Source organism: Bos indicus, chromosome 28 (genome assembly GCF_029378745.1).
Source record: "Bos indicus isolate NIAB-ARS_2022 breed Sahiwal x Tharparkar chromosome 28, NIAB-ARS_B.indTharparkar_mat_pri_1.0, whole genome shotgun sequence".
Taxonomy (NCBI): Eukaryota; Metazoa; Chordata; class Mammalia; order Artiodactyla; family Bovidae; genus Bos; species Bos indicus.
The window spans coordinates 14294810-14317189 of record NC_091787.1 but is presented as its reverse complement, the minus strand read 5'-3'; the positions used below and the strand labels follow the sequence as shown (position 1 = coordinate 14317189).

General features: G+C 39.9%; 1 protein-coding gene across 6 annotated transcripts in view; it reads right to left on the bottom strand.

The window, feature by feature from the left end:
- Positions 1 to 22380, bottom strand: part of BICC1 (BicC family RNA binding protein 1) — a 347294-nt gene that overhangs the window by 141786 nt on the left and 183128 nt on the right. For all 6 annotated transcript variants that reach the window (XM_070782051.1, XM_070782052.1, XM_070782050.1 and 3 more), the window contains exon 3: positions 12182 to 12251. In XM_070782051.1, coding sequence (XP_070638152.1) covers positions 12182 to 12251 — 70 coding nt within the window. The remainder of the gene's footprint in view (positions 1 to 12181; positions 12252 to 22380) is intronic.

Genomic DNA, 22380 nt, shown 5'->3' with positions numbered 1-22380 from the left:
TGGAGTACAAAATAAAGCAGGGCAAAGGCTAATAGAGTTTTGCCAAGAGAACACACTGGATATAGCAAACACCCTCTTCCAACAACACAAGAGACAACTCTACACATGGACGTCACCAGATGGTCAACACCGAAATTAGACTGATTATATTCTTTGCAGCCAAAGATGGAGAAGCTCTAGACAGTCAGCAAAAACAAGACCGGGAGCTGACTGTGGCTCAGATCATGAACTCCTTATTGCCAAATTCAGACTTAAATTGAAGAATGTAGGGAAAACCACTAGACCATTCAGGTATGACCTAAATCAAATCCCTTACAATTAGAAAGTGGAAGTGACAAATAGATTCAAGGGATTAGACCTGATACATAGAGTGCCTGAAGAACTATGGACAGAGGTTCGTAACATTGTACAGGAGGCAATGACCAAAACCATCCTCAAGAAAAAGAAATGTAAAATGGCAAAATGGCTGTCTGAGAAAGTCTTACAAATAGCTGAGAAAAGAAGAGAAGTGAAAGGCAAAGGAGAAAAGGAAAGATATATCCATCTGAATGCAGAGTTCCAAAGAACAGTAAGGAGAGATGAGAAAGCCTTCCTCAGTGATCAATGCAAAGAAATAAAGGAAAACAATAGAATGGGAAAGACTAGAGATCTCTTCAAGAAAATCAGAGATACTAAGGCAACATTTCATGCAAAGATGGGCACAATAAAGGACAGAAATGGTATAGACCTAACAGAGGCAGAAGATATTAAGAAGAGGTGGCAAGAATACACAGAAGAACTATACAAAAAGATTTTAATGATTCAGATAACTATTACGGTGTGATCACTCACCTAGAGCCAGAGATTCTGGAGTGTGAAGTCAAGTGGGCCTTAAGAAGCCTCACTGTGAACAAAGCTAGTGGAGGTGACAGAACTACAGTTGAGCTATTTCAAATCCTAAAAGATGATGCTGTGAAAATGCTTCATTCAATACGCCAATAAATTTGGAAAACTCAGCAGTGGCCACAAGACTGGAAAAGGTCAGTTTTCATTCCAATCCCAAAGAAAAGCAATGCCAAAGAATGTTCAGACTACCTCACAACTGCACTCATCTCACACGCTAGCAAAGTAATGCTCAAAATTCTCCAAGCCAGGCTCCAAAAGTATGGGAACGGAGAACTTCCAGATGTTCAAGCTGGATTTAGAAAAGGCAGAGGAACCAGAGATCAAATTACCAACATCCACCGGATCATAAAAAAGCAAGAGCATTCCAGAAAAATATCTACTCCTGTTTCATTGACTATGCCAAAGCCTTTGACTGTGTGGATCACAACAGACTGTGGAAAATTCTTCAAGAGATGGGAAGAATTTCAGGTGCCCCCTGAGAATTTCAGGTGCCCCCTGAGAAACCGTATGCAGGTTAAGAAGCAACAATTAGAACCAGACATGGAACAACAGACTGGTTCCAAATCAGGAAAGGAGTACGTCAAGGCTGTATATTGACACCATGCTTATTTAATTTATATGCAGAGTATATCATGAGAAATGCCAGGCTGGATATAGCACAAGCTGGAATCAAGATTCTAGGGAGAAATATCAATAACCTCAGATATGCAGATGACACCACCCTAATCTCAGAAAGCAGAAAGAAACTAAAGAGCCTCTTGATGAAGGTGAAAGAGAAGAGTAAAAAAGCTGACTTAAAACTCAACAATCAAAAAACTAAGATCATGGCATCTCTTCTCATCACTTCATAGCAAATAGATGGGGAAACAATGGAAACAGTGAGAGACTATTTTCTTGGACTCCAAAAATCACTGCAGATGGTGACTGCAGCCATGAAATTAAAAGATGCTTGCTCCTTGGAAGAAAAGCTATGACAAAGATAGACAGCGTATTAAAAAGTAGAGACATTACTTAGTTGACAAAGGTTCATCTAGTCGAAACTATGTTTTTCTAGTAGTCCTGTGTGGATGTGAGAGTTGGACCATAAAGAAGGACAAGCATCAAAAAACTGATGCTTTTGAACTGTGGTGTTGTAGAAGACTCTTGAGAGTCTCTCGGAATGCAAGGAGATAAAAACCAATCAATCCTAAAGGAAATCAATCCTGAATATTCACTGGAAGGACTGAGGCAGAAGCTCCAATATGCTGGCCAACTGATGCGAAGAGTCAACTCATTAGAAAAGACCCTGATGCTAGGAAAGACTGAAGGCAAGAGGAGAAGGGGACGACAGAGGCAGAGATGGCTGGATGGCATTCCCAACTCGATGGACACGAGTTTGAGCAAGCTCCAGGAGATGGTGATGGACAGGAAGGCCTGACGTGCTGCAGTCCATGGGGTTGCAAAGAGTCGGACACAACTGAGCAAGTGAACAACAACCTCTCATTTTTTAAGAGGAAAGATCCAATTGCAAAAAAATGCTTGTTTGTAAAAAATGAGCCAATTTTCATAAAGTGATAATACGTAACTTGGCATAGACCAAATAGCCAAAAGCAGACATATGCTGTGTTCTTGTTTTATTTTTATTTCAGGCAAGACATATTTTGCTTTAAGAGTAATTTCTGGCAACAAGATATAAAGAGAATGTAACTTCTCCTTCCTGAAACCTCTCTACTACCTTTTGATAAAAGTGTCTCTTAGTACCAATGTTTGTATGATGGCTATAATAAGCCACAAACCATGCTTTAGTGCCAACAGAAAGACCATTTGAAGAAGTGAGGGTGCTACTCTGACTTGTTTTCCTTAGCTAATGAGAAATACCACATGGTGGTTTGGTCATGTTTGCAACTGCAAAAGACTTCTTAAAAATAATCTAATTGCTACTGACAGGCCTGAGAGATGTCACTGAGTTCTGTCCAGTGGTGCCGTAACTGGCAGAATAAAGCCAGGGAGATCCCACACATGGCTGGGGAAACCATCAAAATCTTGTCCCCATCTCTAGACCAAGACAGGAGTGCACGGCACCCTCGTGGTGCACAAATACGGTCATAAACCATAGAAACTGTCACAGTTACCACCAGCACACATTCCAGAAAGGAGGAGTGGAAGACAGTCAGCTGGAACTGGGAGGGCAGACAGTCCTACAGGCATCAGAGCTACAGGCACAACTGAGACAGGCTGAAACACTCGGGGAAGAAACAACACACCGGACTATAAACCGGCTTTTAAACTGTGCGGGTCTGCGCTCCTACTGTGTGTCATCTCTCCTACTGAAATCCTGTCCTTCCACCTATGTTACTACGTATGTATGCCCTCCTTCAGGAGTCACTCATACAGATCGACTCTGTTCCTAATGCTGCAAAAGAAAACCAATTACGTAAGACACCAATTTGCATGAAATGGCCTAACAAGAATCCAGTGCATGGATGGACCTAGAGACTGTCACACAAAGTGAAGTCACACAGACACAGAAATGTGTCATATGCTATTGCTTATATGTGGAATCTAAAAATATGATACAAATGAACCTATTTACAAAACGTAAGTAGAGTCACAGATGTAGAAAACAAACATGGTTAAGGAGGGAAGGGATGTATAGGGAGACTGAGATTGACATATACACACAGTACTATATATAAAATAGATAACAATTAGGATCTACTGTATAGCACAGACGAAGAGTCTACTCAATACTCAATATGGGAAGAGAATCTGAAAAAGAATGAATATATGTATTTGTGTAATTGCATTGCTTTGCTGTAACCTGAAACTAACATGACACGGTAAGTCAACTGTACTCCAATAAAAACTTAAAAGTAAATTTTTAAAATAGAATCCAATGCTATGTAGAGCCATCTCCTGATGCCACACCTGTTCCTCTAAGCTCAGCGTTTCTCAGCCTTGCACTGTTGACATTTTGTGTCAAATAATTCTCCTTGTGGAGCTGCCTTTTGCATTGCAGGATGTTTAGCATCCTCCCTGGCCTCTACCCACCAGAAGCCAGTAGCACCGCCTCCCACGTGTGATAACCAAAACTATCGTTAACAGTGCTACCATGCCCCCAGGGAATAAAATCAACCCAGCTCGAGAACCACAATACCAGGTAACAGTATACAAATCCTAGTGAAACCATTAACGGATTTTAAAAGAGAACAGGAAGGAAAAATACTGTAAAAAGCACAAATAGAAATTAAAAACTGAGGTTGAAAATCATTTTAAAGATGGTCATCCAGCAAGGTTCTAAAATGTGGGTAAGGACTTAGGATTGCATTTCTTCTTGAAGAAACAGTTAAGAAACATATTCTCAATCTGAGTTTTCCTAAATGAATGTGCTGGTGAATCTTCATTCCTCTGGTGAACACTCACTTACCATGAGCACCTACGCATGTGCTTAGGATGGAGAGAATGCCCTTGAATTTTGCAATCAAGGTTTCCAGCCTAACTCCATCATTTCAAACCCTATGTATGACACTGAACAAGTTACACCATCTCTCCATCAGTTACTCATGTGCAGAGTAGGGATAACCATGGTCATTCGTGGAGGATTACTGTGAGGATAAAGACAGAGAATACAGATGGGACAACACACATTACAAGGCAGACAAATCAGGAATAGTTCTGCCCTTCCTCCTCATGGGGTTTAACAAGGAAAAAGAGCTATAGTTAGCAGGCATCTTGGGATGGCAATTTCTTCACTTTTAAAGGTACCTAACTTGAAATAAAACATCTGTTCAGGAACAAGACCACTGAAGGAAAATGAGCTCTCTCCCCAGGAGACAGGGTAACAGAGGCAGGTGAATTCAGAAAGCTTGTGACTTGGCTCCAGTCCCTTCTGGGGAACACAAAGGCATGATATACCATTTAATCATCCTTCTCACTTTCTTCTCCTTTTTTTTTAATTTTACAAAAATCTTCATTAGTTCTTAAGAGATTTCATAGTGCTTTTATTTTTTTAATTTAAATTTATTTATTTTAATTGGAGGCTAATTACTTTACAATATTGTATTGGTTTTGCCATACATCAACATGAATCCGCCACGGGTATACACGTGTTATCAAGTTATTGATAATACAGCATTATCTTTGCATATCACACACTTTAAAATGCTGATTAAAGTGTTGTGCCTAATATCTAGGACTATTTTTTAATATAGACTCTGTTTTTTTAGACCGTCTCAGGAACACAGCGAAATTGATGCGAAGTACAGAGTTCTCATATGCCCCTCCCCACACACAGCCACTGGCTCCCCCACCATCAATATCACAAACCATTTTGTGGGTTTTGACAGATATAAAATGACATGTACTTACTATTTTAGATTATATAGTTTAGCTGCCCTAAAAGTCCTCTGTGTTCAGCCTATTCATCCTTCCCTCCTCCAAGTCCCTAGCAAATACTGACCACTAAATCTTTTTACCATCTCCATGTTTTTTACCTTCTAAAACGTTCATGATATTGGAATCATACAGGATGCCTTACCAGTCTGCTATTTACTAACTGTAAAACCCAGGGCAAGTTATTTGACTTTATGAGCCTTAATTTTTTCACCTGTAAAATGAAAACACCATCACCTAACTTACATGGTGTTCTGATCAGGAAATAAGATTATTTACATAAAATATTTAGCTGTGCCCCAATTAGTCTCAATAAATGGTAGTAGCCAATATTACTATTGACATGTCAATGACATAACCAAATCCTAATTAAAATACCACACCCAAAACAACTTTGGTCTGGAAGATAATCAGGAGGCTGTATCTTGTTAAGTCTCATTTACACACCTACTATGAACAGTACCAGAGTTTTATTCATCCAAGGGTCCCATGAATGGCAGCCATCAGATCATTTTCCTTAAGTTTCTTTCCACTTCTCTGACTAGGGCTACTCAGACCATGAAAAGCAGTTTGAGCTACATAAGCTTCAGCCATAAATCATGTCCACTTCTGTTCACTTAGAGAGGTCTACAGGAAAGATATCAATTGTCAATTTTCTCAATAGTGAATGCTCCTCCTGCGTGAAGGCTATGATTCTAAATCTTCTTCCTACACAACACACCTTGGTGATATACAGTCTCATCTCCATTCATAGTTTTACTATGATCATGACTGAGTTACCAGTCAATCTACAAACACTGACTCGGTGTCCACCGTGTATAGGTTGTGTGCTGGCTCAGTCCTCTCCAACTCTTTGGGACCCCATGGACTATAGCCTACCAGGCTCCTCCAGCCATGCAATTTTACCAGGTAAGAATACTGGATTGGGTTCCCATTTCCTCCTCCAAGGGATCTTCCCAACCCAGGGATCAAACCTGCATCTGCTGCTTCACCTGCACTGGCAGGTGGATTCTTCACCACTGAGCCGCCAGAGAAGAAACACAATGATGAACAAAATGCATGTACTCTTTATCGTCTGAGGAACTAACTGCCTAGAATGGTGTGTTCTCTGACCTTTCTTTATCACCCATTTCACATTATGGCATGCACACCTGCTCAGTCATGGCCAAATGTTTGCCACCCTATGGACTGGGGCCCGCCAGGCTGCTTTGTCCATAGGATTCTCTAGGCAAGAATACTGGAGTGGGTTGCCATTCTCTTCTCCAGGGGATTTTTCCCCACCTAGGGATCAAACCAGTGTATCCTGTGTCTCCTGCATAGGCAGGCAGATTCTTTAACCACCAAGTCACCTGGGAAGCCCCATTGCACACCATGACTGAATAATACATTCGTGTGTGTTTGTTCATACATAAAAACAGTGACAGACCTGACTCAAGGTGTCAGGAAACAATGCTCTCACACTTTGAAGTTTGCTTCTCTAATCTAGTTGTTGTCTGTGTACATGCTGCTTGTGACCCCACAATACACAAATATTGTGGTCAAAACCCACCACTGGGAATACTGTCGTCCATATGCTGTGCCAGGCCCTCTTTCTGCCCGCTGCCCTTTGAGCAATAAATACCAAGATAAAAGCATCATCGAGTCCCATGTGAACACACAACAGAGGCTTTAATACACCTGACAATACATTTTTCTCTGGAAAAAAATAAAGTGAAAAGTCTATGTTTTTTCTCATGCCAAGATTCTATATTAGATGTTGCTTGTTCTGATGGAAGACAACCAACGATAATAAAGCCCCATAGAATTCTGATGATCTTCTTGTTTATTCCAGGAGGAAGAGAACGGCCAGACTTGGTGCCAATGGCCTCCAAAACATCAGGCAACCCAGCCAACACCTTCCATTCCGGCTGTCTTGGGGCACTGAAACTGTCGTAAGAGAAACAGCTGCAGACAACAGTTGCTATCACTTAGTTTAACTCTGCAGGACAACTCTTCCCAGAACAAAAGGCAATAAAGCTTTATTAATGCTGATCTTACTTACATGGAATTTGGCATAAAAACTTTAAACAATTTGTAGCTACATCCACCTTGCCTAGTCTAAGAAGAAAGAGGACTGATAAGCAAATTAAAAGCAAGAAGAAGATTTTAAGAAAAATGTTTATCTATTTGAGAGAATAAGCTGATCTGACATCAAGGAGCATGCCGGATGATCATAACAACGCAATCAGTTCTCCTTACAAATCACTTTTATCTATTTGTTAAGGCAGCTTTGGCAGGACTTGTATTTAGCAAAACAGTCAAACTTGTTCAGAATGTAATCTGTACTTTAATAAAGCTGTATTTATTTTAAAATAGGCTGTGATTCAGAATAACATTCAAAATTTTAATGAGTACCTGAAATCATTCTCTGTTAGTATGCTTCTACAGTATTATACAATCATTATTAATTTTTGGCTGCACTGCGCAGCTTGTGGGATCTCCGTTTCCCAGCCAGGGACTGAACCCACACCACAGCAGCGAAAGCCCGGAATCCTAACCTCCAGGCCATCGGGGAACTCCCAGAACTTTAATTCTCTTTCTTTCTTTTTTTTTTTTTTTTTGGGTTGCACTGGGTCTTTTTTGCTTTGTGTGTGGGCTTTCTCTAGTTGCGCAAGCAGGGGCTACTCTTCGTGACAGTGTGACAGCTTCTCACTGTGGTGGCTTCTCTTGTTGCCAAGCACAGGTTCTGAGGCTTCCTGGCTTCAACAGTTGTGGCACGTGGGCTCAGTAGCTGCAGTTCAAGGCTCTAGAGGACAGGCTCAGTTGTGGTGCATAAGCTTAGTTGTCCCACAGCACATGGAATCTTCCCAGACCAGGGATCGAACCCGTGTCCCCTGCACTGGCAGGCGGATTCTTATCTACTGCACTGCCAGAAAGTCCCTTAATTCTTAAATACTGCACTCAAAGAACAAACCTCAAGTCTTTCTATGGAAAGCAGAATGTTCTATTATTCTAAATCCAACAGTTAGAGAGATTTTTATTTTCTTCTACTCAAAACAAATTTACGCTATACAGTAGAAATACTATGTATTGCTTTATTTTCTTAATCACGGCCCCCATTAAGACAATCCTGCTGCTGCTAAGTCACTTCAGTCATGTTCGACTCTGTGCGACCCCATAGACGGCAGCCCACCATCCCAGGCTCCACCATCCCTGGGATTCTCCAGGCATTCCAACACTGGAGTGGGTTGCCATTTCCTTCTCCAATGCATGAAAGTGAAAAGTGAAAGTGAAGTTGTTCAGCCGTGTCCGACTCTTAGCAACCCTATGGACTGCAGCCTACCAGGTTCCTCCATCCATGGGATTTTCCAGGCAAGAGTACTGGACTGGGGTGCCATTGCCTTCTCCAAGACAATCCTAGGCTTGCCTATTTGAATGCCCAATTGCCTATGTAAAATTAAGATACTGAATCTTAAATTCTTAGTTCTTTTTGACTGAAGATTCAATCTCCCAATGATTTCAAACACTTGGGAATTTTTTTTTTAAGTTTTATAGTCCCTGAGTTTATATCACAAAACATGCACTTCCCCAAAATGCCCTGCTTACTAAATGACAATGTTCCTAGTACATTTCTCCACTGTATTCTCTATGGTTAAAGGGAATGAAGAAAGGTAAAGGGGAGGATAAGGGGAGAGAAGAAGGGGGTAGAAGGGTGACGTGGAAGGAAGAGGGGCAGATGGAGGGGACAAACACCAGACAGTCTTGTACCCCAAATGACATCTCACACAGGCACTGAACAAAGAGGTCACTGTCACTCTAAACTCATTCATGCTGACTGCAAAGAGGACAGAGACATAAAACTAATGAGTCCATATAGATGCAGTTCTTTAGGAACCAAGATGGACATTGTTCCAGAGAAGTGGCCGCTGAAGGATCCTGCCTGTTTTCCGATAGCAGTCATCATCCATCCATTCCCTTTTGGACACATGGTCTCCCTAGTGACTAAATAATGGTTTTTCCATATCAGATGGTGAAATTTTTCTTTCCCAAACTCAACCTTAAGAACCACCAGGGGAACTTGTTAAATATAAGGATTTCCAGTCCCATCCCAGACCTACTAAACCAGAATCTCTAGTGTGTTAGTCGCTCAGTCATGTTCGACTCTTTGTGACCCCATGGGCTGGAGCCTGCCAGTTCCTCTGTCCATGGAATTCTCCAGGCAAGAATACTGGAGTGCATTGCTGTTTCCTTCTCCAGAGAAGAATCTTAAGTTTCTTACATGATTGCAAATTCAGGATGCTGACTTTCTGCCTTTATGCCAAGCAGGATCCTACTAGCACATCAACCCAAGGAGACATACAGCTACTCACACAGCTGCTCCGATAAAGGATTGATGACTTGAAAAATAAAGTTTCGACAGGACTACTTGAAAAATGCAGGACTAATTCCCATCAGGTAAAGAAAGGGTCAGACTATGGTAACAGTAGCCATGAAAAACATTTGTCTAGGCTCAAATATTCAATCAATAAGCATCATAAATCTAAAAGTGAAATACAATACAAACACATGGCTGTACTGTCTCTCTGGCACATGAGGGATCATCTGCAAATTCCAAACCTTCACATCACCATGGGACTTAGAACTTAATAACCATCCAAAACATGCCATGAGTCCCTAGATACCTTTATATTCTTTGGTCTCTTGAATAATAATAGTTTGGGATGAAGAAAGCTTAAAATTAAGAACACTACCTCTTTTATCAACAATGATTCAGAGGCAAGAAAGGGTCAGATAAAAAAGCAAATAATTACCTTCTAAAGTGCCTCCTGCCACTTGACTTTTACTAAATACAAACTATAGTCACACAAATTTCAGCTCTAAATCAGACCATTTTAAAAATATACAAGAATACACATATCAGGGATGTAAGCCAAAATGTGATTCAGCAGCTGTGTGTTTAAGAACTAAGGGCAAATCAAGTCAATTTTGAAGAGTAATTTCCTCTGAGGAACACTTTTTTTTTTTTTCTTTCTTCCTTGAGCTCAATCTCTCTCTTTTGGCACATTCTGCTCATCATTCAGTATTGTGTACATTTATGGCACTTCATAAATAATAAAAAATTGAAGGATGTCTTTAGACATAGGCCTTCAGGGATCAATTCTTAGGCACAATTCCAAAAGTTAACTTTAACCATGTGGAAATTATGCTAAATGCCCTCAAATGTACTGCTGAGATACTCTTATTCTCAAAGCAAAATGTATCAATAGAGTTGGCCACTGTGAATGGGTTAAATGGATCCATGACCAGAAACCAATCTACAACATTACCTTAATCTATTCGATCCATATTATCTAACATCTCTAAAGATGCAAACACATTTTAAATTTTAAAAAATGAATAAAATGAATAATTCTCAGTTTCCCACGATAAGGGGAGGAAAACTGTAGCATGGATAATGCAAGAGAATAAGCCATCCAAAATTATCTGGGATTGTTGTAATATGCATGTTTCCTTGGGGCTTTTCTTTAGGGACTGATCAAATTACATTTTTATTAGGCTAGTAATGAAACTCATGTCATTCTTTAAGTAAAAATACGTGACAACACAGAAGGAGGCTCCAGTTCATGTCCAAATTCCAACTTTTTCAAACAGCAGGCCAGGGATTTTTGAATGGCTGCAAACAACCAAATAGGGAGGCAGCCAGCTAGTGGCACCTTCTCCTTCTGCATAAGTACAGCACATCTCAGCACACTGGAGATAGATACATCCTATAGCACTTGGCAAATGCCAAGATTCCTACAAAGTTGTGGAATTCCACTTGGAAATTCACTATGTTTTCTTAGGACTGTTTAGCATATAAGCTTCCCTTTTCTCCCCACCATGGTCACAAATATTGAAAATAACAAGGTCAGAGTGTCAACAGGAATTCCAGTCCACTGAAGTCCAGATAACAACACTCGCAAGGAGTTGTAAAATAACTTACATTCCAAGGGATGAGTAGCTCTAATAAAATGAGATTAAAAGAAGGCAATCTGGATGACCAGAAACAAGAAAGCTGACAAATCTTGCAGTGTTCAGCATCATTTAGCAATAAAGGTCACAGAGAGAAGGGGGCACAAACATAAAACTCAACAGCAACAACAAAAAAGCCAGACCACAACAGACAATGCTCAGCTCACACCACCGTTTTCTGAATTGCTTGGTGATGGTTCTCCATTATCTCCTAGGACTATGGGCATCTTTTAATGAAGTATATGCAACAAAGTTTCTTGACACTGGGGTTAAACAACAACAACAACAAAGCTATCCATAATATGTAATAATGAAAATATGAAAATAATATGTAATCTTGGAAGGAAACTAAGGGTCCTATGCTTTCATTTCTGACCATCCATGCACCAGTGAGCGCCCTCTAGATTAAAGCAGAGGAAAAGACAGACAAGGAAAATGTTTGGCCTAAAAGAGAAATCCTGTGTGTTCTTTGCTGTGTGATAGACGAAGAGGAGAAGCAGCAGTCAGGAAAGGAAATCTAAGTTCCTATCAAATTGGAGGTGAGAATAATCAGCTGCTAAATCTGGGACATAAACAAGAAGTCTAAAGTGTAAACAGAAGGAGTCTGTGTGTTGAAAATAGGTTATTACATGTGGGCAGTTACCATGACTCGTGGCCACTAGATGGTCATCCTTGAAATCATAAGATGCTACAATAATCTTCTACAATAACATGTCTATTATTACAAAATACTTAAAAATATTATTCTGTTGTTGAATCAAAAAGTTATATGTTACTTTGCATTATGATAATCCTTCCCAAATACTGCTATGTAACAAATATTTGGGAACAACTATGATAAGGATAAAGGTTGATTTGAATCCCCAGGAAACCTGCGGATATTCCACAGTCTGCATTATCACAAACACCGATTTCTCCATCTCACATGATTTACCTTTCTTGGATTTGGCACCAATCTTCAGTTTTGATGGCCAAGCAATCTGAGTATTTGTTTCCTCCATGATCTGCAGCAAAAATTTAGAGAAAAATATTGATTCGATTAAGAACTTGCATTTACAGGTAAGATTTTTTTTCCCAGAAAAAAAAAAAATTATTTTCAAGTCCTTAGCATCATGTTGTTGCAACAAAATGACCTCTTTTTAAAACAATTCAAAAACAAAACAAAACCTTGGCGGGGTTGGGGGTGGGGAGGGGAGATGCATTTTTATAAGCCTTTAATCTATTAGAAATAGTCCAGTATATTTGTTACTCCCAGCATTCCTCTCTGTGATGCTCCAGAATTCTAACTTGTGGCCAAACCACCCGAGATGCTTGTGCTGAGTAAAATTCCCCCATGACAATCACCAGCGGATTGCAACACATCAAACATGATCCTTGTAATACAAAACGACATGGGATAGGCCTTACGAAATGAAGTGTTTTTTTTTTTGTTTTTTTTTTTTTTCTGGAGAAAATAAAATAAACTTGCTTTGGGCACATTTGTGTTTCATTAAAACTGATGAAAAGCCTCTAAACAGGACATCACGTCATAAGGCTGCATTTCCCATCATCTTTTGCCTGATCTGAGATGGCATTTTTGCCACAGTTCTTTCCTACTTCCCAGGCAGAATACTGGCCAGAAGGACTGGAGACCCACTGTGGCAAAAGCCCAAGGACAAGTGACGCAGGCAAAGTGTGCAGAGCAAAGGAAGTGCACGGTAAATGAGAGATGAGTGAATCACCAAGAAGTGCCCATCCTTTCTATTATCACACAAATTAGCCTAGGTTATTGTTGACTTTCATACCATGAATATAAAATTCACTCAGCAAATGAATAAAGCCAACAACTGGCCAAATTCATAGGCAAATGACAGCAACTGCCACTCGTAAGTCACTTGAGTGGGATAATATTTAATTTTTCATATGGATTTAGAGGTAACTAAACAAATTAATGCCGAAGACAATGAAACGCATGAACAATGTAGTTAATAAAAAGTCCCTCTTCTCCCTCTGTATTGGCTGTGTTCTGGACATAAGGCTAAATGGTTTACATGTTAGCATGCATCATTCTTCATTTAATCCCCTTTATCACAGCAGCAAAGGGCTTGCAGCAGATGTTTCAGCCTGGCAGCCCATAGAGGCGTGTTGTCCACCTACTATAAGGTTTTTTTTTAAATATGAGCCAACATTTTTAAATCTGGGAATTTCACATAGACATTCAGGTTTCTGCTTCTCTGGAAAATGTGGCAGAGTTAGCATCCGGAGCCCACACCCCGACGTGGCCACGCTCGGCTGGCCCTGAGGACCAGATGCCCCCTTTACCCAGGGTCAGGAGACCCTGGGCTGTCCCCCCGACCAACTCCCCCTGGGTCTCCCACAGTGAGATCCCAAGCCACTTGCCCTTCTTGTCACTGTGTATTACTCACTTGCCAGTTATCACGGTGTTTGCACTTCTATACCCGTGTCTCTATTGAAAACTGAAAAACAAGACTAAAATCACGCTCTCTTCTCAAAGTGGAGGGGCTGCCCTGGCCCTGCAGGTGGGCAAGCCCACTGCCCCAGCTCTGCAGATCCGGCCCCTGCCTCTGCTCCTCCGATCTATGCTGTCCTATTCATGGGTTTCATTGTCTTCTCCATGAAATAAGAGAACTTATTTCTAAACAAGTTAGAAATAAGAACTTATTAATTTCTAAACTTAACTCTAAACCCATATTTTTAAAAACTTTTTATTGGAGTTGATGTGCAATGTTGTGTTAGTGTCAAGTGTACAGCAAAGTGAACCAGTTCCACATGTATCTACTCTGTTTTAGATTCTTTTCCCACATAGGTCATTACAGAGTATCGAGTAGAATTCCCCGTATTGTGCAATAGGTCCTCAGTAGTTATCTATCACAATCTGAGATTCTATTTTCTGTGTTTACTTGTTTATAGTTTGTCTCTGCAGAATAAAAGCTCTCTAAACCCTGCACACAGCAAGCACAGATTTATCTGGATAAATGTATCTTCCTAACACCCTTGGGAAGTAGATTTCTTTATTCCTCAAATAGCTGGGATGGAACAGAGTAGGGATAAAAACTTTAGACAGCTGACAAAGACTGGCCTTTTAACCACCATACTATATGCAACATAGGACCTCTTTTAAAAACTGTGTATAACACATTTGAAAATATGCTTTAGAATTTATGCAGACTGACTGCAGGTTTAACAACCTGCAAATATTTATCAAAAACCTACTTCGGTGCCATAATTATAATACTTAATAAAGAAGTTGCTCATCAAAGAGAGTTGGAAGATATAACCTTCTGGAACTTTCATCATTTGGAGAGTTTCCCAGAAATTACCTGGCATGTGATCATCTCTTTTTATTAAACACCAATAAATGATCCATAAAGAAAATAATTTGCCATAGAAAATATCTTAATAGCAGGTAACAGCTATTGAGCTGAAATGCCTTCTTTACACATACTTCCTCTAAACCTCACACCAGTCCAGTGTCTCTACAGTGCAGTGAAGTGCAAGGACCCAGAGCAATGAATAAGGAACAATTCCTGGTGTTCACAAGTTTACAGTCAAGTTCAGGGACACAGACAGACCATTAGAGGCAGTGGGCTGGGTGCTGGCACAGGGCCACTCACAAGGGTGGCTCTGGCTCCTATTGTGAAAGGTTGAGGTTGGAGGTAAAGTTAGTAAAGGGCTCCCCAAAATATAGCCTGTAAAGTCACTCAAGTCCTGACAGCCAAGTAAAAAGCCAATTTATGAATGAACTTATCAGTCACTAAATGAGGGCAGGAAGGCCCAATCAGGAGGGCTTTCTTATGGGTCATGTTTTATCACCCATTAGTTCCAGCTACTGTACACGTATCTTCAAAGTGACTAAAATTAGATAGAACATTTTCCTCTAAGATAGCTTAAGAGAGAAAATGGGAAATTAAGATCTTACCATCATATTGATGGGGAAGCAGAAAGAGAATAATCTATATACTTTTGTAAATTTGGCTGTGTAATCCAGTAAATTATATCAGGTGCCATAATCATAATACTTAATAAAGAAGTTTCCTTGTCAAAGATGGTTGAAAGACATAACTTTCTAACATTGTAATCATTTGGAGAGCATCCCAGAAAGCATCCTGAGTTCAGAGGCAGAATTACAGCACTAAGCAAGTCTGAGGCTCTGTTACTAGCATGTTTGGCTTAAAAAGATGCCCTAAGTGGTCGTCAGAACAAGTAGATAGGAGAACTGGCAAAGATGAGCTCAGGAAGCTTGTGGCTGAAATCAAAGTAGCCACAAAACCTCTGAGAAGAAAATGACTATGTTACACCTCAAGAAAAAAGGGGGAAAAAATCCTAAAGTGAGTTTCAGCTAGTTCTTTCTTTTTAATCTTATTATGGCCCTTGTTTCCACTTTCACAAAACCAAAGCTCAAAGAAGAAACTACTAATTTTGAATCATGTTCTACAGACATTAAATCACACCTTAACTATTTTAAAGACTTGTTTTAACCCGTAATTCTGGATGCTGTAACCTTAACAAAGCAGCTAATGAATGGAGGTCAGAGATAAAATGAAAATTTCAGCTAGAGGCAAAAATAAGACCTAGAAAGTTTACAGGTGAATTCCATACTTTTTAAAAAAGATGTTCCAGGGCTACCAGATAAGCCCTGACCTAAGGGCTTATCTTCCTTTTCACAGAGGCCACATCCTAGAGTTGAACAGCTTGGGTGTAGACATAAATGATGTCAAAGTCGCTGAGGAGGCTGGGCCGTGGATGCGACAAGTTCCTAGCGCATCTGAAGGGTCAGCACGCAGGGAAAGGAGATGAAAGGAGCAACTATCACAGGAGCTACAGGCAATCTCTCACCATCTTCACAAAATCCAGACATGTTTAATAGAGAACCACAGAACTAAAGTGACATTTTTTTAAAAAACAGGAAAGAACTCTGGAGCCATTCATTCTGTGGATTTTATAATGTATGAAAACACTGACATCTTTCAAGAAAATGTATTTTCTACAAATGAATTAATTCCTGCAAAACTTCACAAAGAAATCAATTCCCAGAAAACCATGATATGCCCTAATTTTTTTAATTGTTTTTAATTGATTTTTAAAGAATTTGTTTCTGCACCCTGTGGCATATGGGATCTTCGTTCCCTGCTGCTGCTGCTGCTGCTGCTGCTGCTGCTAAATCACTTCAGTCGTGTCCGACTCTGTGAGACCCCATAGACAGCAGCCCACCAGGCTCCCCCGTCCCTGGGATTCTCCAGGCAAGAACACTGGAGTGGGTTGCCATTTCCTTCTCCAATGCATGAAAGTGAAAAGTGAAAGTGAAGTTGCTCAGTTGTGTCCGACTCTTCGTGACCCCATGGACTGCAGCCTACCAGGCTCCTCCATCCATGGGATTTTCCAGGCAAGAGTATTAGAGTGGGGTGCCATTGCCTTCTCCCTGACCAGGGCTCAAACCCACACTCCCTGCATTTAGAAGACAGAGTCTTAACCACTGGACTGCCAGGGTCCCTAAATGCCCTAATTTTTAAGCAAATCAGGATGATATCCAAAAACTTTCGTTTGCATTCAAGGAATAATTTCAATTAAATGGCCAACTCCTGACCAACCTCTTTACAAAATATAAGTTGTTGATGTCCCCAAGTTGTGTGAAATTTGAACTGAAAGCTGGGAAACCTGCCTAAAATCACTACTGCTTCCATGTTAAACTAAATCTATAAATACTCTGATGTCAGTTAAGCCAGGAATGCCTGGGTATGTAAAACCACAGAACCTTTGAGAAGAAAGTGACTATCTTCTGTCTCAGGGGAAAAAAAATCCTAAAATGAATTCCAGCTAGTTTTTCCCCCACCAATTGTATTATTGTTCTGGTTTCCACCTTCACAAAATCAGACCTTGAAGAACAAATATCTGATGTTGAGTCATTTTCAATAAATATTAAGTGACACCTCAAATATTTTAAAGACTTGTTCTAACCCATAATTCTGGATGCTTCATGTTTATACCATCTCAACTAGGTCAGTGTTAGCTTCTGAGTATCTTCATTCTCACAAGAATCTCTTCTCGATTCTACTAATTTCTTCCAGGTTATACATAATAGGCAACAATTCTATATGTCATAAAGAGAGAGGAGATTTTGGAGGAGTTGATCTAAAAATGCAATTATTTGAAAAATAACTCTTAAATTTCTGTCATTAGGCTTGTACTGACTACTAACAGGGAATTAATCATTAAAATGTAACTTAATTCTTATGCTAATCTCAGTTGTGATGAATTCCAAATATTTATAGTAAAAAATGGAGGAGGAAATGGCGATTCACTCCAGCATCTGCCTGGAGAATTCCATGGAGAGAGGAGTCTAACAGGCTACAGTCCAAGTGGTCGCAAAGAGTCGAACTCGACTAAGTGAATGAGTACACGTAGTAACAAGAGTATCTGACCTAATACAAATTTTTAAATATATGAAGCAATTAAAATTAAGATGATTGATATTAGAAAGAACACCTATTTTATCTTCAAAGGTTACTTCTTCATCATAAAAAATCTGTTGAAAATAGAATGCTATATGCAGTTATGGCTGATTTGAGGTGTTGTATGGCAGAAACCAACACAACATTATAAGGCAATTATCCTCTGATGGAAAAAAAATAGAAAACTACGGATAGATAACAGTTTTGGAAGCTAAACAGCCATCTGAAAGTTCTAATTCACATTTGCTTTTCACAAACAGGGAGTAATTTCCCTGATCAAAGAGTAACAGCACTGCTTCTTACATTAAAAAGGTACCTAATAAAAATGGAATAATATATTCTTACTTTGGTTTTAGTTTTGGGGGAATAAGGGAAGGAAAGGAAGGTAACATTTATATAAGCTGGAATACAGAAGCTTTTTTTGATTGGAAGAAAGTTCTATCAGCTATTGAAAAATGTCATCATCACAGATGTACATGGAAGCATTGAAATAATCTCACTTTCCTTAAATATCTTGACAAAACTAGAATAAAATAAACAAGATCACCTATATTCTATTCACCTAAATTCTATAAGTAGCTTCATTTATGATAAAAATAATCTCCATGTAGATTCTTCAATAACAAGCCATAGATTTTTTTTCCCTCTCCAACAAATTCCACATTAGTACACCATGTAAAAAGAGAACATGTCTACAAATGCTCACTATACTACACATTCTGAAAGTCTGAAGCAATTATAGGATAGTATCTTACAGATGAAGGAAACCTTTACTAAACCAGCAACATTCTACTAATGTGCTTATTTCACCAAATTCTTCAATCCAGACGTAAAGCTAAAAATCCACAAGTAATCAGCATCTCAGATCAACCCAAGACAAATCTATTTATGCTGACTTTACTTGAGATATTTATTTTTGAGCCAGGCAAAGAATGCTTGACATTTATACTCTAAGCTATTGAAAATTCATCCTTCAAAATGGCTACCAGCTGGGCGCCACCCACAGCCTGCTTCTCTAAGAGACCAACTCCTGTGTGCTCTATCTTCCCTGTGTTAATATCAATGGAGAAATAAGGTCCACCATCACGGAGGAGGCTGTCTGAAGTCACTTCATGTTCTGACAGATTATGAGTCAATTTGCTGAACTTCACCATGAAGGGAGCTAAGTGAGAAAAGAGCAACTAGAAGCCACTGAAAGGTGGAGCTGGGAAACCAGTGAAGTCTCACATGAGGGCGTGTCTACAAGCTGAGGCGGGGACTTCCTGGTGGTCAGTGGTTAAGACTCTTGTGCTTCCACTGCAAGGGACCCAAGTTCAATCCCTGGCTGGGGACCTAAGATCCTTGCAATGCTATGTGGTGCGTCAAAATAAAACAAAAGCTGGGGATATTGATTTTGCTGAGACATTAGAGGTCTTTGCTATATTTCATTTTAAATACAAGAAATGTTATCTCAATGATTCAGTTATTCATCATCCCCAGAACACCTGCTCACATTTGCCTGATGTTAACATACACTTTCCATGTACTCAAGATTATCTTATAAATCAGGTACGTGAAAACTTTTTTTTTTTAATTAACAGATGAGGAAAGCAGGATTCAAAGAGGTTAAGCAGCAGATAGGCACGTGGCAAAGCCCAGGCTGACAATAAGTGACTGACTCCCCAGGCAAGGGTGATTTCTGCTGACCTGGCTTATGAAGGAAGGGAAGGCACCACATGCTCAGGGAGGCTGCTGTCAGAACCCTGCTGTGAACACGGAAGTGCTCGCCAGCGGCAGCCTGGCTGGCCCTGGCATCCTGGTTAATGACACAGTGACCCAGAAGTGGCCCCAAAACGGTTCAACCCAGGGAGGAATCCCCACCCCACGCATATATACAGAATGTGAGAAGCAATTTGGTTGTCACAGTGACACAAATGAGGGTCACACTGGCACTCAGCTGAACCTCCCACGAAGAGCAGGAATAGCCACTCAAGATACCCACAGAGAGCGATGTCCCTGGTGGCCCTGTGATTAAGACTCCACACTTCCAGTGCAAGGCACACAGGTTCAATCCCTAGTCTGGGAACTAAGACCTAACATGCCACACAGCCAAAAAAAAAAAAAAAAACAGATATCCATAGAGACAGTCCTGGCTTTGCACTGTTTTGATACATGGATTTTAGTTACCACAGTTCAGTTAGTGGTGCTAGGGAAGACTCTTGAGAGCTCCCTGAAAAGCAAGGAGGTCAAAGCAGTCTATCCTAAAGGAAATCAACCTGAATATTCATTGGAAGGACTGATGCTGAAGCTCCAATACCTTGGCTACCTGATGTGAAGAGTCTAGTCATTGGAAAAGATCCTGATGCTGGGAAAGATTGAAGGCAGGAGGAGAAGGGGATGACAGAGGACAAGATGCTCCAGGAGATGATGAAGGACAGGGAAGCCTGGAGTGCTGCAGTTCAACACCACCAAACCCCCAACAACACAAGTTTATATTACAGTTACCAAAGTCTATTCACTGTGATTTTGAGTAGCTGCATCAAATAGAAATTCCCCTGCCAGCTCTTCAGTACACAAATCACTACATTTGTAACAGATGTTCAGCTTGATCAGTGGCCAGTCATGCTGCTTCTTTCAAAGTCTGTCTGTTGTTACTCACAAGACATCTGTAATCAGTTCACGTACAGACAGCAAAGCAAGGAATGGTGCTGACTTTCTGTCTTCCAGTGATAAAACCAAAGGACATGAAAATGGATAACCCAAAGTGAAAACTGGTCAACAAAGATGAAAGTGAAGCAGAAAAGCAAAATATTATACTGCTAGAACTGGAATTTAAATCCAGTATCAATGGGGATAGTATCAATAGCTAACAGTGAGAATTTTGACACTGATGCTGTATGTGAGACTCTGAATTCACAGCCAGAGGAACTTTGTGAAGACAAAAGTAGCAACATCAAAGAATGAACGCAGTCATGATGGAAAGGATGAAGATGTCCCAAAGGAGATGATACCAGCCAAATAACTCACATTAAAAAACAAAACAAAACAAAACTCTGGGAGGGGGTTTCCCTGGTGGCTTAGTGGTAAAGAATCCACCTGGAAATACAAGAGACACACATTCGATCCCCGATCTGGAAAGATCCCACATGCCGCAGAGCAACTGAGCCTGTGCACCACAAATACTGAGACTGTTCTAGAGCCTGTAAGCGGCAACTACTGAAGCCCGCACGCCTAGAGCCCATGCTCGCAACAAGAGAAGCCACCACAATGAGGAGCCCACGCATAACTAGAGAATGACCCCCTCTCACCACAACTACAGAAAAGCCTGCACAGCAATGAAGACTCAGCACAAAAATTTATTATTTAAAAAAACTAAGAAATTTCACAACTTTGAAAGTATAAGGATAAGCTGTTGGAATCTGATTTAGACTTAAGACTATGATAATTCAAGGCACAGAAAAGATGCTATCTCAATACTGTAAGTTTTGCAATAAGAAGAAAGCTAGTGCTGTTGCAACTTGACAAGATTTTACAAAGAAATGAAACACAATAATTCTCAGTGTTTCTAATGTTTAAATACAATGTTCTGAATAATTATTAATTTTACTATTTTTTCATTTTCCTATAATTTATGATTGATAGGAAGAGATTTTTTTCTCATGTTTGAAAAAATTTTTTAAAGGTTGCAGACCATTCCATTTTCCCATTGATTACTAAAAGGGTTTTGCACAGTTTCAGTCTGCTAGGTTATTTTTAGGGTCCCACATTACATTCACTATACACATTCACTATACACATTCACTATAATTGTATACATTCACTAGACAAGATGAAGCCTACTTTTTAATGCCCTACTGAAAATCACAGATAAGGGGTTTTAAACTATTCACACTATAGGCAAGTTTAAGCTCATTTATTTCAGAAAGTTCAAAGAACTCTTACTTATCAATTAAAACCTAGATGAAATGTGCCCTCCACTGTGAAAACTCCTCCAGCTCTCCCAGGCAAAGTTCAGCTCTCTCTCCCCATCCCCATTCTCACCTTGGTGTGGCAACATTACAGTGCTTATTGCTTTGCTGAGATTACCAATCCCACAAATGAGTTGGGCTCCTGGTAGCCAACAGCTGTATTTTGACCTTTTTCATGGGTGTATGGTCTAAATAACTTTATATTTTTATTTTTGGGGGATATTTCATTTTTTTTTTTTGCGGGGATACATGTATTATTTTATTATCATTATTTTTTACTTTACAATATTGTATTGGTTTTGCCATACATCAACATGCATCTGCCACGGGTGTGAGGAACACGTGTAGATAACTTTATATTTTTAAACTTTTTAAAATTTATTTTTATTGAAGTATAGTTGAAGAACAATGTTAATTACTGGTGTATAGCAAAATGACTCAATTATACACAAAGACATTCGTTTTCAGGTTCTTTTCCACTATGGTTTACCATAGGATATTGAATATAGTTTCCTGTATTATACAGTAGGACCTTGTCATTTATCCATTCTATGTTTGCATCTGCTAACCCCAAACTCCCGATCCAACCCTCTCCCACCCTCCGCTCCTTCGGCAACCACCAGATTGTTCTCTGTGTTCCAGATCCTGTTTCAGTTCATAGCTTCATTTGTGTCGTATTTTAGACTCCACATGTAAGTGATATCATATGCTATTAGGATCTCAATACACATTGGTAA